Genomic DNA, 17,149 nt, shown 5'->3' with positions numbered 1-17,149 from the left:
GTGGTCCATGGACATTAATATTTGGTACAGTTACCCCAAGAACCAGTGGTCCATGGACATTAATATTTGGTACAGTTACCAAGAACCAGTGGTCCATGGACATTAATATTTGGTACAGTTACCAAGAACCAGTGGTCCATGGACATTAATATTTGGTACAGTTACCAAGAACCAGTGGTCCATGGACATTAATATTTGGTACAGTTACCAAGAACCAGTGGTCCATGGACATTAATATTTGGTACAGTTACCAAGAACCAGTGGTCCATGGACATTAATATTTGGTACAGTTACCAAGAACCAGTGGTCCATGGACATTAATATTTGGTACAGTTACCAAGAACCAGTGGTCCATGGACATTAATATTTGGTACAGTTACCAAGAACCAGTGGTCCATGGACATTAATATTTGGTACAGTTACCAAGAACCAGTGGTCCATGGACATTAATATTTGGTACAGTTACCAAGAACCAGTGGTCCATGGACATTAATATTTGGCCACGAATCAAGTTTCCTGATATTTAGATGTACTTAATTTCTACGCCGGGGAAATACACGAAGCAAAGCTTGAAGACAGACAAAAGTCTTGACGCTTGGTCCGACTTCAAGGCAGGATTTGTTGTAGAAATTAAAGTGATGAGGACACCGAACTTTATGATTGGACCGTTTAACGTTAGCTACCCAAAAATCCAACATTACCTGATACAAAATGGGAACCACAAATCCACGTTTCGGTTCCTGGAATCCAGTTGTTTCTGTGAATTGCAGTGATCCATTTGTCTCTCTTAAGCTTATTTTTCGGCAGTCTGTTAAACGATAACTCAGATTTCTTGCTAAATCTATGAGTACAGTCGATCGCACAACAGCTCTTTCCCATTTTAGATGTTTTCCAGTTGCTCAAACTGAAAGTTGATGCTGACACTCAGTCTTTCTGACACTCAGTGGGAATAACCCGCTGTGAAGTCGCATCTGTGACGTCATGAACATTCCCTCTATATATTTCACAATAAAAGCCTTCGAAAAGGAGGGCTCGTGTCCTCTGAACAGTTTCCGAGTTCCTCGTCTCTCGTCTCCGAGAGGACGATAATATCATCTTTTATAACATTTCTGATCGTCCACGTGGTTCTGGAGATACGTGGATTGTGTCGGCGCCACCTTCAGGTGCGTCAACATCATTCTCTCATGTTTTAGGAGAGAAATGTAGAAATTCTGACCTCATCAAAGTCAAATTCTGACTTTAAAACAGAGAAAGAAAACTGAGTAAAAATATATTCTGACCTCATGAGCCGTGTGTGTGTGTGTGTGTGTGTGTGTGTGTGTGTGTGTGTGTGTGTGTGTGTGTGTGTGTGTGTGTGTGTGTGTGTGTGCGTGTGCGTGTGCACGTTCGTGTGTAGGTGTGTGTGTGTGTGTGTCACACATTAACCTGGTAATTGGACTCTCAGCTGTGTCGATGACATCAGCATTACCTCATCCTCCAGGTCACATGATCTGTGTGTGTTGTTGTTGTTGTTCGTGTGTGTGTGTGTGTGTGTGTGTGTGTGTGTGTGTGTGTGTGTGTGTGTGTGTGTGCATGGATGACTCATACTGATGATCCATTCTCTAAACTGATTTATTTTTCTTTTTTTTTAGCTTGATTTAGATTGATTTGATCATAAACAGCCTCTGTTTCTCTTTTAAAAGCTTATTTTTCTGTGAAAAGAACAAATAAAAATCACATGATTGTAGAAGCTCCAACCTCCGAAGAACGTCTAACTTGTTGTCGTGGGCTTTATTTATTAAAGGAGAAGAAAAACCTTTTTGTTGCACAGTGGGGAAAAAGTGGAAAATGTAAAATAAGAGATAAAAATGACTAAGATATCTAAGATAAAGAAGAAATAAAAAAAATATTAAAGAGTAAACATCAGGGTTCCTACGGGTGCTTGAAATCCTTGAAAGTGCTTGAATTTCAATGTTGTGTTTTCAAGGCCTGAAAAAGTGCTTGAATTTTAGTTTAAGTTCTTGAAAATATAACTCTGTCTTTTACAAAATTGGGATCAGACTGTATAGTTTAGTTTTATTACAAGGAGAAATAAAATCAGTAAGATGAAACATAACTAGATGTTTAAAGCACGATACAATGTACATAACTGTGATAAAAAGCGGAAAAACTAATTATGAGTTTATATATTCCTGTAGATATTTTACCCCAGCGATAAGGTGCTTGAAAATTTTGAAAATGACCCTTGAAAGTACTTGAGTTTGACCTTGAAAAATGTGTAAGAACCCTGAAACATGTATATATTAAAATATTCTTTGATTATAAAGACAATAAGTATTCAATAAAGTGACTAATGGATATTGCAGTTATAATACAGTATTGGAGATGATGGACAGGACTACCAGAGGTCAAACAGAGGTCACGGTACAGGAATAACAGATAAAAAAAAAAAAGCAGATTTTTTTTTAGTTTGGTTCCTGGAAAACGTCAATGACAGGTTTGACAACTGAAGAGTCTCAACGTTCCTCTCCAGAACCCCGTCAAACGAAACCGTCTCGGTCCAGTAAACGGTTGGCTGTTTGGCTTCAGGTTTTTCTCCCACTAGGGGAGTTTTTACCTGCCATTGTTTATGTAATAATTGCTCGGGGTCATTTTCTGGGTCTCTGGAAAGATCCTAGAGACAACTTTTGTTGTATTAGACCAGGGATATTCAACTGGCGGCCCGCGGGCCACTTGCGGCCCGCCAGGAGCTTTTATGTGGCCCCTGGTCATATTTCAAAAAAGGGGGTGTTTGTTAAAAAATAAAAACAAAAAAAAACTTTTTTAATTTTTAAAATTTTTTTTTGTGTCATAAGGAGCTTATGGTTGATATTTTGGTTGCTTATTTATAACATCAATCTGGGTACTATGGTCTGAAATGGTTGTGCTCAATGCTCAATAAGGAAATCTTGGTGGAAAGTGGTGCTTTGTCATTATGGCGTGTTTTATTAAAAGTAGGTCAATATCAACTTCATTAAGTTTGCACAATGCATGGTTTCAAAATGAACTTGCATTTAAAATAATATTTCTTTATCTGAATATTATATTTAACATTCACAATGACTAAATCTGGAGACAATTAATACATAATTCATATGTAAACTAGATATATACAAATGTATAATACAAATGTATTATATTTACATACGTCTTCGTCTTTGAGTGCAAAATACCTTTTGAAAACCCCCACATTTTCAAATTGTGCGGCCCTCTCCATACAGTCCTTTTGCAGACGTGGCCCCTGAATAATCTAGTTGAAGACCCCTGTATTAGACGCTATATAAATAAAATGGAATTGAATAGATGTTGTGATGTCATCCAGATGTTGTGATGTCATCCAGATGTTGTGATGTCATCCAGATGTTGTGATGTCATCCAGATGTTGTGATGTCATCCAGATGTGGTCTCCTCTCACATCTGTCCTGTTTTCTGCTTCCAGCCCCGGTCGTTCCCCCGTCTCCTTCGACCACGAGATCATGATGATGAACCACGTCTACAAGGAACGGTTCCCCAAGGTGAACACACACACACACACACACACACACACACACACACACACACACACACACACACACACACACACACACACACACACACACACACACACACACACACACACCCTGGTTCTTCCATAGACATATATATATATCCGTATCCGCCCCATGGAGCTGCTGCCGTACGTCACCGTCGCCGCCATATTGGATGTTCAAGACTGCGCTGTAAACTAATACAAGTAAATGGACTTATTTTCATAAAGCATCTTTCTACAAAGAAATCTACGTTTTACGTCTCATTTATTCATTCACACACGCACTAATATACTTGGGAAACAGTTAGGCACCAAATATAATATATTTAATTTTCTCAGATGGTAAAAATAAGAACTTTATCAATCCCACATAGGAGTAATTCATGTTATATCAGCTGTAGAGAACAAGGTAGTGCAAAAAACAATATGTATCCCCCTCACAAAAATAAGATAGGGCCAGGTACGAGAAAAATAAAAATAATATTTTAGAGAAGGAAGATTTTATTTTCATTATGCACTTCGAGAAAAAAGTCGAAATGTCGAGATTAATGTTGAAATTATATTTTAACATTAATCTCGACATTTCGACTTTTTTCTCAACATTTCGAATTTTTTCTGGAAGTGCACAATAAAAAAAATCTTTGTGTGTGTAAATAATATAATGAACGTAAATAAGTAAATTAAGACTATTAATTTGAAAAATGAATAAATAAATGAATAGATAATTGTCATATAGAGTGATATAATATGGCACGATATAATATAAAGTAATATATGTAATACTATAATAGCATATAATAATAGCCTAATATAACATAATATAATATTATAACAAAACAAAATCACCATACTATAATATATACCAATATAATAATACTATAATATAACATCCCATGAGATCTCATAATATAATTATACCCTATAAAACAATATATCATGATAATATATAAAATAAAATATCAAATATTATTTTCTACATTCCTTTTTTCTCCATGGTACCAAGCTGGTACCTGACCGTGATTCCTGCGTACCGTTACACCTCGTTACACCTCGTTCCCCCCCAGAAATATACAGCACCAGCCGCCACAGACAGAACATTCTCCCCGACTTCAGTTTAATAATCTCCTGTTCTGATCAATAATTCAGTGATTGTCTCTACACCCCCCCGTCCCTGCAGGCGACGGCCCAGATGGAGGAGCGTCTCTCCGAGCTCCTGGCCTCCTCGGCCCCGGAGAAAGTCCTGGCCGACGGCGTCCTGAGCTTCATCCACCACCAGCTCATCGAGCTGTCCCGGGACTGTCTGGACAAGAGCCGGGACGACCAGATCACCTCCCGATACTTCTACGAGCTGCAGGAGAGCCTGGAGAAGCTGCTGCAGGACGTGAGTCACAAACTCTGCCAAAAGTCTGACTTAATTATCTGAAAAGATGATAAATAATTAGGTAAATGGAGGAGAAACTGAGCAGAAACTTTGGTCTGAAAGGAGCAGAAAAACCTGGTCCAGCAGTCTGACCTCTAGGAATAATTAACATTCTGATTAAATACAGGGTTCCTACGGGGGCTTGAAATCCTTGAAAGTTGCTTGAATTTCAATGTTGTGTTTTTTCAAGGCCTGAAAAGTGCTTTAATTTTAGTTTAAGTGTTTGAAATTATAACTGTGTCTTTCACCAAATTGGGATCAGACTGTATAGTTTAGTTATTACAAGGAGAAATAAAATCAGTACGATAAATCCAGGGTTCCTACACATTTTTCAAGGTCAAATTCAAGCACTTTCAAGGGTCATTTTAAAAATCTTCCAGCACCTTTTCGCTGGGGTAAAATATCTACAGGAATATTTATACTCATTATTTTTTTTCTGCTTTTTTTATCACAATTATGTACATTGTATCGGCTGTAAACATTTAGTTATGTTTTTCAAGGTTCCTACGGGTGCTTGAAATCCTTGAAAGGACTTGAATTTCAATGTTGGGTTTTCAAGGCCTGAAAATTGCTTTAATTTTAGTTTAAGTGCTTGAAATTATAAGTGTGTCTTTCACCAAATTGGGACCAGACTGTATAGTTTAGTTATTACAAGGAGAAATAAAATCAGTAAGATGAAACATGACCAGATGTTTACAGCACGATACAATGAACATAATTGTGATAGAAAGCGGAAATAAAAAATAATAATAATGATAATATTTCTGAGTATATCTACAGGAGTATATCCTGTAGATATTTTACCCCAGCGATAAGGTTTTGATTGATTGATTGAAATCTTTATTTCGAGCATATTATAAATAAAAAAGAAAAACAATTACACAAAACATCAGAAAAGAATACAAATAAACAGTCATTAAACAAAATCAAAGGGAAATAAACCTTCATGGCTGAAAAGGAGTCGGAGGAGGAGCTTGAAGATTTAGAAAATGACCCTTGAAAGTGCTTGAATTTGACCTTGAAAAATGTGTAGGAACCCTGTTGAAGAGATGATGAATAATTAGGTAAATGGAGAAGAACCTGAGCAGAAACTTTGGTCTGAAACGAGCAGAAAAACCATCGTCCTCCGTCCTCAGACCTGGTCCAGCAGTCTGACCTCTAGGAATAATTAACACTCTGATTAATTAGATTAATTAGTGGATGTTTCCAGCAAACAGTTCTGGGAACTTTCCCCTCCCTCTCCCTTATTGGTTGATCAGAACCAGGTCTGTGGGTCTGGATGAGACGGGGACCGGGTCCGGACCGGTGGTCCCGGATCCGGACCTCCTAGTCTGAGATCAGGGCCCCCCCACTCCCCTCAGACACACTGCAAAAACTCAACATCTTACCAGGAATATTTGTCTTATTTCTAGTTAAAATGTCTCATTTTAGTCAAAAAATCTCATTTCACTTAAAACAAGAGTCATTACCAGAAAAATAACTTATTTGACAATTTTCACCTGTTTCAAGTAGATTTTCACTTAAAATAAGTAGAAAAATCTGCCAGTGGGACAAGATTTATCTTCTCATTACAAGCAAAAAAATCTTGTTCCACTGGCAGATTTTTCTACTTATTTTAAGTGAAAATCTACTTGAAACAGGTGAAAATTGTCAAATAACAAGTTATTTTTCCAGTGATTTTTTCCTTGTTTTAAGTGTAATGAGATTTTTCTCTGCACATTTCGGATTTTTTCACTAAATTTTGACTTTTTTTCTTGATATTTTGACTTTTTTCACAAAATTTTGACTTTTTTCTCAACATTTCGACTTTTTTATCGACATTTCGACTTTTTTCTCGACATTTCGACTTTTTTCTCGACATTTCGACTTTTTTCACAAAATTTTGTCTTTTTTTCTTGATATTTTGACCTGTTTCAAGTAAATTTTCACTTGAAATAAGTAGAAAATCTGCCAGTGGAACAAGATTTATCTTCTTATTACAAGCAAAAAAATCTTGTTCCACTGGCAGATTTTTCTACTTATTTTAAGTGAAAATCTACTTGAAACAGGTGAAAATGGTTGTTTTTTCCAGTGATGAGTCTTGTTTTAAGTGTAATGAGATTTTTTTACTAAAAATGAGACATTTTAACTAGAAATAAGACAAATATTCTTGTTCAGATTTAGAGTTTTTGCAGTGATCCAGAGGAGACTGGAGGGGCTTTGTCTGTCCAGGATGTTCCGGGTCAATCCGACCCAGAAGAACCTGAATAGACCCAGAAAAACCCGGTCAGACCCGGCTGGGAGCGCCGGGATCTTCCTGCGTGTATTTAATCCCGAATCTCCTTGTTAGTCTGGAGAAACGGAGCTGATGGAGATGTCAGTCTCGCTCCGTTTACCGCGGGACAACAACCCCCCCACTGGCTCATCGGTGATGTCACCAGAACACCGAGCAGCTACGCATTCCTACACACACCTGTGTGTGTGTGTGTGTGTGTGTGTGTGTGTGTGTGTGTGTGTGTGTGTGTGTGTGTGTGTGTGTGTGTGTGTGTGTGTGTGTGTGTGTGTGTGTGTGTGTGTGTGTGTGTGTGTGTGTGTGTGTGTGTGCGCGCGCGCGCAATTACACGAGCAGTAGCAGCGACGTCTCTATTAGCTCTGTTTTCCAACAATTGCGACTTTACTCCCAGCAGCCTCGTGTTGACCTTCTGTCTCACACACACACACACACACACACACACACACACACACACACACACACACACACACACACACTCTGAAAATGTCACCCCCTCACTAAATACGTCTCAATCATCCACACACACCTCCTGGATTTTAATTTCACGCCCCAGCGATCGCCGGCGGCTGACGGATGAGTCTCGTCAGACGAGGTGTGTGTGTGTGAGTGTGTGTGTGGGGGGGGGGGGGGGATTCCTCTGCTCTGATTGGCTGCCGGGCCGAGGGGGAGGAGCCTAACCTGGGCACATCTGGAGGGAAACGACCCCCCCGGATCAGATCAGTCGGCTCAGACGCCGGGCAGCTGCTGGTGATGGTGATGACATCACCGTGAGCAGGTGGACGAGGTGGAGACGGAGGTCTAAACGGAGGTGTGGACGGAGGTGGACGGAGGTCGGAGGTGTGGAGGTTTTCCTGGAATATCCTGGAGGATCCGGGAGTCTCCGGCGGCGGACATGCACCCCGTCTCCTGGCAACGGAGGCTGCAGGAGGAGGAAGTCCTGGAGGAGGAGCAGGTCCAGGTCCTGCTCCAGGTCCTGGAGCAGGTGACGAGGAGGAGGACCAGGACCTGGAAGGAGCCGACCCACCGCTGGGAGGAAGAGGAGGAAGAGAAGGAAGAGGAGGAAGAGGAGAGGGACTTTGCAGTTGAGTCAGTTTGATTCAGTCGGGTTTTCCGGGTCGATGATGACGGTTTGGTACCCGAGTGGTTCCATCTCCGTCGCCATGGCGACGTCAGGATTTACAGCAGAGTTGTTGCCCTCAACCTCGTCTACAGGCTTTAAAAAATCATATGTTAGTGTTGAGGAATTTAAAATCAGTTCATAAGTCCGCTCGTGGTATAGTGAGTTTTTATTCAGCCGGCGGTGAGCAGGACCAGCACAGATCAGGTCTGAGTTGGCGTGCCAACCCAGAGAGATTTTACAACAGGGTTTTTATACAAGAAGTTCAATCAACAAAAGGTAGGAATAAACAAGCCAAGTGAGAGACAAAAAGTAATTTACAGTCAGGTGTGATCGTTCTGTTTGGAACTGACCCCTGAGGAGTCAGGAAGTCCATGATATGGCGTCTCCGTGGATCAAGTCCTCGTCTCTGCAGGAGCTGGAAGTCAAAGACACTTCCACGGTGCCGTCTCAGCAGGGATGCAGGACGCCGGAACTTGTGTGACGATGGGTCAAGCGGGGTATGAGGCTGGGGCACCCTGCAAGGCGTCGTTCCCCTGCAGGGTTTTCAGGAAACTGGAACTTGCATGACAATTCGTCTCGACATTAGTAAAGTTATGGAGCTTTTCCACTACTACCTACTCAGCTCGACTTGTCTCCACTCGGTTTGGTTCTTTCTCCACTAGGGTCTAACTACCAGTAGATACTTTTCCTGTAACTATTCTGCCGAGGTTCTAAGCTGCTGAGTCGGGCTGTGATGTCATCACACTACAGGCCACCGATTGGTCGGGGGGTTGGAGTCAGACGTCTGAGTCAGGATGTGACATCAGAGAAAGAGACTCTGACGGAGATTCTGGTTCATTTTATTCCAGCAGCAACGGCAGCAGAAGTCTGTTCTGATCGAACTCTGAGGTGCAGATGTTCATAAACCTGGTGCTGAGGAGAAAATTAAAAAGATCTAGACGGAGATAAGGAACCACCAGATCTTTTTTCACAAAATTTTGACTTTTTCTATATTTTGAATTTTTTCTCGACATTTTGACTTTTTTCACAAAATTTTGGCTTTTTTTCTCGACATTTCGACTTTTTTCTCGACATTTTGACTTTTTTTCTTGATATTTTGACCTGTTTCAAGTAAATTTTCACTTGAAATAAGTAGAAAAATCTGCCAGTGGAACAAGATTTATCTTCTTATTACAAGCAAAAAAATCTTGTTCCACTGGCAGATTTTTCTACTTATTTCAAGTGAAAATCTACTTGAAACAGGTAAAAATTGTAGTTTTTTTCCAGTGATGAGTCTTGTTTTAAGTGTAATGAGATTTTTCTCTGCACATTTCGGCTTTTTTCACAAAATTTTGACTTTTTTTCTTGATATTTTGACTTTTTTCACAAAATTTTGACTTTTTTGTCCAGGAGAGAATTAAAAAGATCTAGACGGAGATAAGGAACCACCAGATCCACCAGGAAAGAACCAAACCGAGGAGAGGAGAGCCGAGTAGGTGCTGGTGGAAAAGCGCCATTAGAGCAAATACCTGGTTGTTGCTGCAACTTTCACGCCAACGCAGAGACGTAACTGACGTTTACAGAGACGTAACTGACGTGGCTCCTCTTAGAACCCGAGCTGTGGAAACACAAACCGGTTCTCAGCTGGTTCCTAGTGGAACGAGTTGAGAACCAGAACCAGAACTGGATCCGGTTTGGTGGAAAAGGGGTTTATGTGACGTCACCCACCAGTTCCTGGAGACTCAGGAGAAGCTGAGCTTTGTCTCCAGATCCGTTACTAAACTTAACAGCTCAGAAAGCCGTCGATTTAAAAACACAGCGATTGTTTTCTCTCATTAGCTTTTAATTCAGATCTCAGGTGAAATCAGCCGAAACTGAAGCTCCGTGTGCAGCAGCTGCTGATCTGTGGGTGTTTATATACGAGGACGTATCTCAGGAAGGATGATGGATCTGGAATCAACGATCCGTTCAGGAATCAATCAATCAGAACAAATGGAAGAGAGTTGGAAAATGCACATTAATAATTTTTTTTTTTTTTTTTTCAAATTGTATTTGCGGATTTTATTTCTCATTTATTGATTTTGTTGAATATTTTTGAATTTTATCTCAATTAGTTGTTTTATTTTATTATTGTTTGTATTTTTTATTTTTATTTCTATTTTTTTATTTTTATTTTTATTTTTATTTTTTTCTATTTATTTTTTTTTATTTATTTTTTATTTATTTTTTTATTTATTTTTTTATTTTTATTTTTTATTTATTTTTTTTTCTATTTATTTATTTATTTATTTATTTTTTCCAACTCTGTTACACAAAGAAGACGGCATCTCTCTGGAAGCTGACCTGGTATGACCCGGTGTGACTGGTTCTGGTTCTGGTGACGGTTCGTCTCAGAACCGTCAACCTGAAACATAAATAATAAAACAGATATTAATAGTGACTTTTAAAGGTTGTTGGGTTTGGGATTTCAGCAGGTTTTATTTGTCCTGCCGGGGTCAGGACCTCATTCCAGACCCTGCAGGATCCAGCCCGTCTCTCCTCTCGTCTTTCATCTCTCCTCCACCTCCACCCTCATCCATCCATCCATCTGTCCACCTCTCCCAGTGACCCGGCTGGCTGTCGCCATGGAAACCTGCAGCCAGGCCTGCTGGAACCTGGGGAGACCTGGGGGGGGGGCGCTAACTCACATCTGCAAACATCTGGGTCTAAACGTCCCGCGTTGACTCACACACGAGAACGTGCTGGTGTTTGTTCCAGATGTTTCTGCAGATGTTTCTGCAGAAACGTCTGGGGTTTTCTGGGTCGGACTGAAGGTTTTCTGCTCAGTTTCTTATAATATAAACTTATTTCTCTGATAAATGATATGGAAGATGATGTGGTTGATTGTAAGTGATGGTTTAATGAAGTCTCTGTTTTCATGGTTACCTGTTTCCTGTCTTGTCTCTGTCGTCATGGTTACCTGGTGTTTTGTCTCTGTCGTCATGGTAACTGTCTCCTGTCTTGTCTCTGTTGCCATGGTAACATGGTGGTAACTGTCTCCCGTCTCCAGGCCCACGAGCGTTCCGAGAGCGTGGAGTTGACCTTCGTCACGCAGCTCGTCAGGAAACTGATGATCATCATCGCCAGACCGGCGCGGCTGCTGGAGTGTCTGGTGAGGAGACTAGTTAGTGCTGGTTAGTGACTAGTTAGTGCTGGTGAGGAGACTAGTTAGTGCTGGTTAGTGACTAGTTAGTGCTAATTAATCCTTGTTAGTAACTAGTTAGTGTATAAACCAGATGCTGATGAACCCCCAGAATCAGAATCAGAAAAAGCTTTATTGCCAAGTCAGACATAAATCAGACGAGAGAACTTGACTCCGGTTCACACCGATGTCACCATTTATACGGACGCCATTTCTTGGAGGAAGGATGACACTGGGATGGAGGAGGAGGGAAAAAAAGGCATCTTCACACTGTGTATTAATACCTAGTGTCAAGGTGCAAAAAAACATCTCAGCACAGGAAAGCAACATACACACAACAAAACAACATCATAACTTGCATGGGTTTGGGGGGTGGGCAAGTCGGGGGGGGGGATCCCGGCACAGTTCATCCAAGTGAGGGCCGCGGCCTTCGTGGCGCTCGAACCCGGCGACCGTGTCAGGGGGGCTGATAAGAGGAGAGCTGGAGCCAGGGAAGGCGTTGAAGATGAGGGGGGGTGGTTATCAGTAAGTGTGTGTGTGTGTGAGCGGTAAGTCTGTGAACTTCGCCCCAGAGCTGCTCCTCAGCCATTGTCCTTGATGTTATCAGTCGGCCCGGTCAGTTCTGATCCAGGTCCACAGATGTTCCTGGGAGGGGGAGGGCTAGTGGGGGCAGAGTCACCTTGTTTACATTCCACCAGGGAGATTGTGACTGTAGCAGTGGGCCAAGCTGCCCTGTCAAGGTCAGATTATAGAATCAACAATTGTATTGAAAAGAAACAGGCAGACTCCAGTAATTTTCCGTCTGCCTTAAGTCTCTGGTTCCTCAATGGCGACTCCAAACAGACGAATTTGAGGAGTTCTACCACCTGCTGAAGGAGTAACTAGTTAGTCCTAGTTAGTAACTAGTTAGTAACTAACTGAACACCTCCCGTCCTGCAGGAGTTTGACCCGGAGGAGTTCTACCACCTGCTGGAGGAGTAACTAGTTAGTAACTAGTTAGTAACTAGTTAGTAACTAACTGAACACCTCCCGTCCTGCAGGAGTTTGACCCGGAGGAGTTCTACCACCTGCTGGAGGAGTAACTAGTTAGTAACTAGTTAGTAACTAACTGAACACCTCTCCTGCAGGAGTTTGACCCGGAGGAGTTCTACCACCTGCTGGAGGAGTAACTAGTTAGTAACTAGTTAGTAACTAACGTAACACCTCCCGTCCTGCAGGAGTTTGACCCGGAGGAGTTCTACCACCTGCTGGAGGCGGCCGAGGGTCACGCTAAGGAAGGCCAGGGAATCAAGTCTGACATCCCGCGCTACATCATCAGCCAGCTGGGCCTCACCAGGGACCCCCTGGAGGGTGAGGCTTCACTTCCCCCCAGTCTGATCAATACTGATCCGTACTGATCAACACTGATCAATACTGATCAATACTGATCAATACTGATCAGTACTGATCAATACTGATTAGTACTGATCAATACTGATCAATACTGATCAGTACTGATCAGTACTGATCAATACTGATCAATACTGATCAGTACTGATCATTACTGGTCAATACTGATCAATACTGGTCAATACTGGTCAATACTCATCAATACTGATCAATACTGTCGGCTTTCAGAAATGACCCAGCTGAGCAGCTACGACAGTGGGAACCCAGAAACCCCGGAAACCGACGACTCTGTGGACGTGAGTGGCTGAAGTTTCTGTGTTTTTGATGTGTGAATAAATACAGAAGAGAATCAGAGAAAAATACAAATAATGTTTGAGAGGGAAAGATTTTTTTTTATTGTGCACTTTGAGAAAAAAGTCGAAATGTCGAGAAAAATTTCGACTTTTTTCTCGAAATTTCAACTTTATTCACGAAAATTTCAACTTTATTCTTGAAATTGTATTTTAACATTAATTTCGACATTTGGACTTTTTTTCGACATTTCGACTTTTTTTTTCTCGATATTTTGACTTTGTTCTCGACATTTCAACTTATTTCTCAACATTTCGACTTTTTTCTGGAAGTGCACAATAAAAAAAAATCTTCCCCTCTCAAATATTTTTTCTCCTGCATGGCCCTAATACTGTTCCGTAGAATAACTAACTGCTCGGTTTGAGACCCGTTTCCTGTTAACACTCTTTCTTCTTCTTCTTCTGTGGTTTCAGGGCCGAGGAACCGCGGTTCCTGCAGCCGCCCAGACCAAACCCAAAACCCCGCGAGAGGAAGACTTTGAGAACATCAAGCTCATCAGCAACGGAGCCTACGGGTACGGCCGCGTCCGTCAAACTTAGTTTCTGTTCGCTGGATCCTAAAGGTGTTCTGGTGTTGAGGAAACCAGCATTGAGTGCGTTTACATGGGAAGTTTGATTCCTCTTTAATTCAGAATTAAAATTAAATCCGATTTAAAATGAGTAAAAATTACCATGTAAACACCTAATTCTGAATGAAAATGGCCATTCCGAATTAAACTTAATTCTGAAGTAAGTGGCTGGTTTATTCAGATTTTAAATCCGAATAGAATAATTCCAGATCATGTTTACACTCATTCCTCTTTAAATTAATTCCGGTCTTTCTTTCTGCTCGTTCCCTCGCCCGTCTGTCTCCATGATCTTATATTCCACTGGGCTGGTTTTCCTAACAAAGTTTCAAGATGCAGCAGCAGTAAACGCTGGTCAAGAGCAGAGACCATTTATTTAATAAATAGCTTGGAGGACCTGGAAATAATTAAAAGAACAGATGGCAGGAAACAAAAATTGTGAGCTTTTCAAAGTTGTAGCGGCTAAGTTAGTTTTTCTCCCGGTAGTTTAACTTCCGGTCCCCCCCCTATCCAATCAGAACCTTCCCAACCCCCAGACCTGGAGAGGAATTGGAGAAAGACCATCAAACATGTTTTCCATGTAAACCTCAATTCAGAATTACTATTTCCATGTAAACTCGAAGGAAAATAGTTGAATTCTGAATAATTTATTCCGTATTAAAAAACATCATGTAACCGTGGCCAATGTGGAGCCTCTTGTTTTGTCCTGTTCTTCCAGCCTCTTCTTCCTCAGTCTTGTCCTTGCAAATGTGTCTCCCAACCCCAGACCATCACAGAGTTTGGGTTCTGGTTCCTGATAAAAGTCCAGACAGTCCAGATGATCCTTTTCCTCTTTGGTCCAGAGGACACTGTGATCTTTTCTTCCAATACTGATCTTCTGGAATTCTGATTGGGAACATAATTCAGCATCATCTGCATATAAACTGACATTTGTATTGACCAGAAGCCACTGGATCGTTATCGTGTAGACTTCTTCCGGCTCTCGGCGAAGGCGGACGCTTTTTCTGCTCCTCTCCCTTATCAATCTTCCCTGCTACTGCTTTTGTCCTGTCATGTTTTCAGAGCCTCTCATTTTCACTCCTCCGAAACTCTACAATCATGGAATTGATTAACTGGTCTCTTAGCACAATTGACCAAATTTTTGCTACAAGAAGTCAGGGGGTAAGGGAGCCCTCCTGCCCCGATGGGACATTTTTTGCTGGATACACAATGGATTCCTGGAAACATTGGAAACCGTTGTGTTTGGTGATTCTGTCTGTCGAGGACGTTGAAGTTGCCTTCATAATTGGATTTATGATAGCAGGATTTCTTCTAATTGGAGTGGGGATTTTCCTGGCCTACCGACAAACGCGTAAGTTGTCGACAGTTGTTTTGGCTCTTTCAGAGCTGCCGGACGTGGCTGAAGGAATAAGCACGGGGATCAGCACTCAAACTTTAACGCTGGGAGAGCAAAGCCGCAAGCTGGATGTGATTCTTGAACAGAATTGCAGGCTGGCGGCGTCTTTGAGCTCATTGGCAAGATGGATAAGACCTTGGAGAAGTTGGAAGCTCAGCTTGCCGGGAATTGATCACAAATTCGTCTGTTTGGAGTCGCCATAGAGGAATCAGAGACTTAACGGCAGACGGAAAATGACTGGAGTCTGCCTGTTTCCTTTCTTTCACAATTGTTGATTCTATAATCTGGCCTTGACAGGGCAGCTTGGCCTGCTGCTCCAGTCACAATCTCCCTGGTGGAATGTAAACAAGGGGCCCTGCCCCCACTAACCCTCCCCCTCTCCCAGGAACATCTTTGGACCTGTTTTCAGAACTGACCGAACCGACTGATAACATCAAGGACAATGGCTAAGGAGCAGCTCTGGGGCGAAGTTTTTCACAGACTTACCGCTCACACACACTTACTGATCATGGTGTCTCGTTCAGGTGTGGGTTACAGGTCTGTCAGGTGCTATGAGGAACAGGTAGCACCCTAAGACTTGGGCCTCTGAGTTTGTACAATCAATCACAAAAATTAATCGAAGTTGACATAAAATATCTGGTGCTCATACTGTCCATAGATGAAGGAATGTTCTAGTTTGGGAGTATAAACCTCCCTCTTCTCTTTCCTCTCTTCCAGGGCTGTGTACCTCGTACGTCACAAGGAAACCCGGCAGCGATTCGCCATGAAGAAGATCAACAAGCAGAACCTGATCCTGAGGAACCAGATCCAGCAGGCCTTCGTGGAGCGGGACATCCTGACGTTTGCAGAGAACCCGTTCGTGGTGTCCATGTTCTGCTCGTTTGAGACCCGGAGACACCTCTGCATGGTGATGGAGTACGTGGAGGGTAAGGAGTCTCCGGCCTCGGCCCGTTATGGCGTCAGCGCCAGCGGGACTGAGTTGTCTCACCGGTCTTTCCAGGGGGAGACTGCGCCACGCTGCTGAAGAACATCGGAGCGCTGCCCGTCGACATGGCCCGGATGTATTTCGCTGAGACGGTGCTGGCGCTGGAATACCTGCACAACTACGGCATCGTCCACAGAGACCTCAAACCAGACAAGTAAGTCACGATTGGAACCATTATCATGGTCATTTGTACTCTTCACCTTCTTTCAACTTCCATGCATCCAGTAGAGAATTAGAACTTTTATGAGAATGAAGTTGCACTTTTTATGATAAAACTAACTATGGACCTGCAGTCCGACGAGAGACCACCATCTAAAGATAGACCTGTGACCCAGTCAAAGCACTGACTGGAGGAAGTAGATAAGGGATGGATGGATGATGGATGGAAAGATGGATGGATGGATGATGAAGAGATGGATCCAAGCAGCTTGTTGTAATTTTAGTGATATCTTGCCAGCAACAACTGCAGTTCATACGTACCCGACCATAACCTGGTTTTTCCTCTGGGTATTCATCAGGGTTTTCCTTAGGGGTGGGTAAAAATATCAAAAAATTGATGCATCGCATTTATCCCCGCCCTAATTCAATATGGATTAATCAAAGCCTCTGAATGATTCCCCTCCTGGCCAGTGGGGGCGCTGTAGGCAACATTTTCTTATGACGTGTCTGCCGCGACCAAACAACAATAAAATGGCGACGATGGCAAGTGGAAAATCTTTATATCAGACGTTTGGACTCATTTTGAATTCCCATTTAAAGAAGGAAGACGAGAAACGGACAAAAGTAGGGAGGTGTGTAAGTTTTGCCAGGCAGAACTGAAACACAACAGCAACACGACAAACCTGCGTAATCACTTAAGCCGACACCATGCTGATGCAACAAGCTACGGCTAAAACCCAAAACTGTTTTGTGTTTTTACTTTTGTTCTACATATGCATAAGCGT

At 42.0% G+C, this 17,149-nt stretch overlaps 1 protein-coding gene across 7 annotated transcripts in view; it reads left to right on the top strand.

Moving 5' to 3' along the window:
* The window catches only part of mast2 (microtubule associated serine/threonine kinase 2), a 125,085-nt gene that overhangs the window by 84,591 nt on the left and 23,345 nt on the right, over positions 1-17,149 (top strand). For all 7 annotated transcript variants that reach the window (XM_061738894.1, XM_061738896.1, XM_061738893.1 and 4 more), the window contains 8 exons: positions 3,458-3,533; positions 4,725-4,928; positions 11,388-11,489; positions 12,737-12,869; positions 13,137-13,204; positions 13,673-13,773; positions 15,938-16,146; positions 16,221-16,359. In XM_061738894.1, coding sequence (XP_061594878.1) covers positions 3,458-3,533; positions 4,725-4,928; positions 11,388-11,489; positions 12,737-12,869; positions 13,137-13,204; positions 13,673-13,773; positions 15,938-16,146; positions 16,221-16,359 — 1,032 coding nt within the window. The remainder of the gene's footprint in view (positions 1-3,457; positions 3,534-4,724; positions 4,929-11,387; positions 11,490-12,736; positions 12,870-13,136; positions 13,205-13,672; positions 13,774-15,937; positions 16,147-16,220; positions 16,360-17,149) is intronic.

This window comes from Cololabis saira, chromosome 13 (assembly GCF_033807715.1).
Source record: "Cololabis saira isolate AMF1-May2022 chromosome 13, fColSai1.1, whole genome shotgun sequence".
Lineage (NCBI taxonomy): Eukaryota > Metazoa > Chordata > Actinopteri > Beloniformes > Belonidae > Cololabis > Cololabis saira.
The sequence above is the reverse complement of the archived record's forward strand: the minus strand, read 5'-3'. Positions and strand labels throughout refer to the sequence as shown.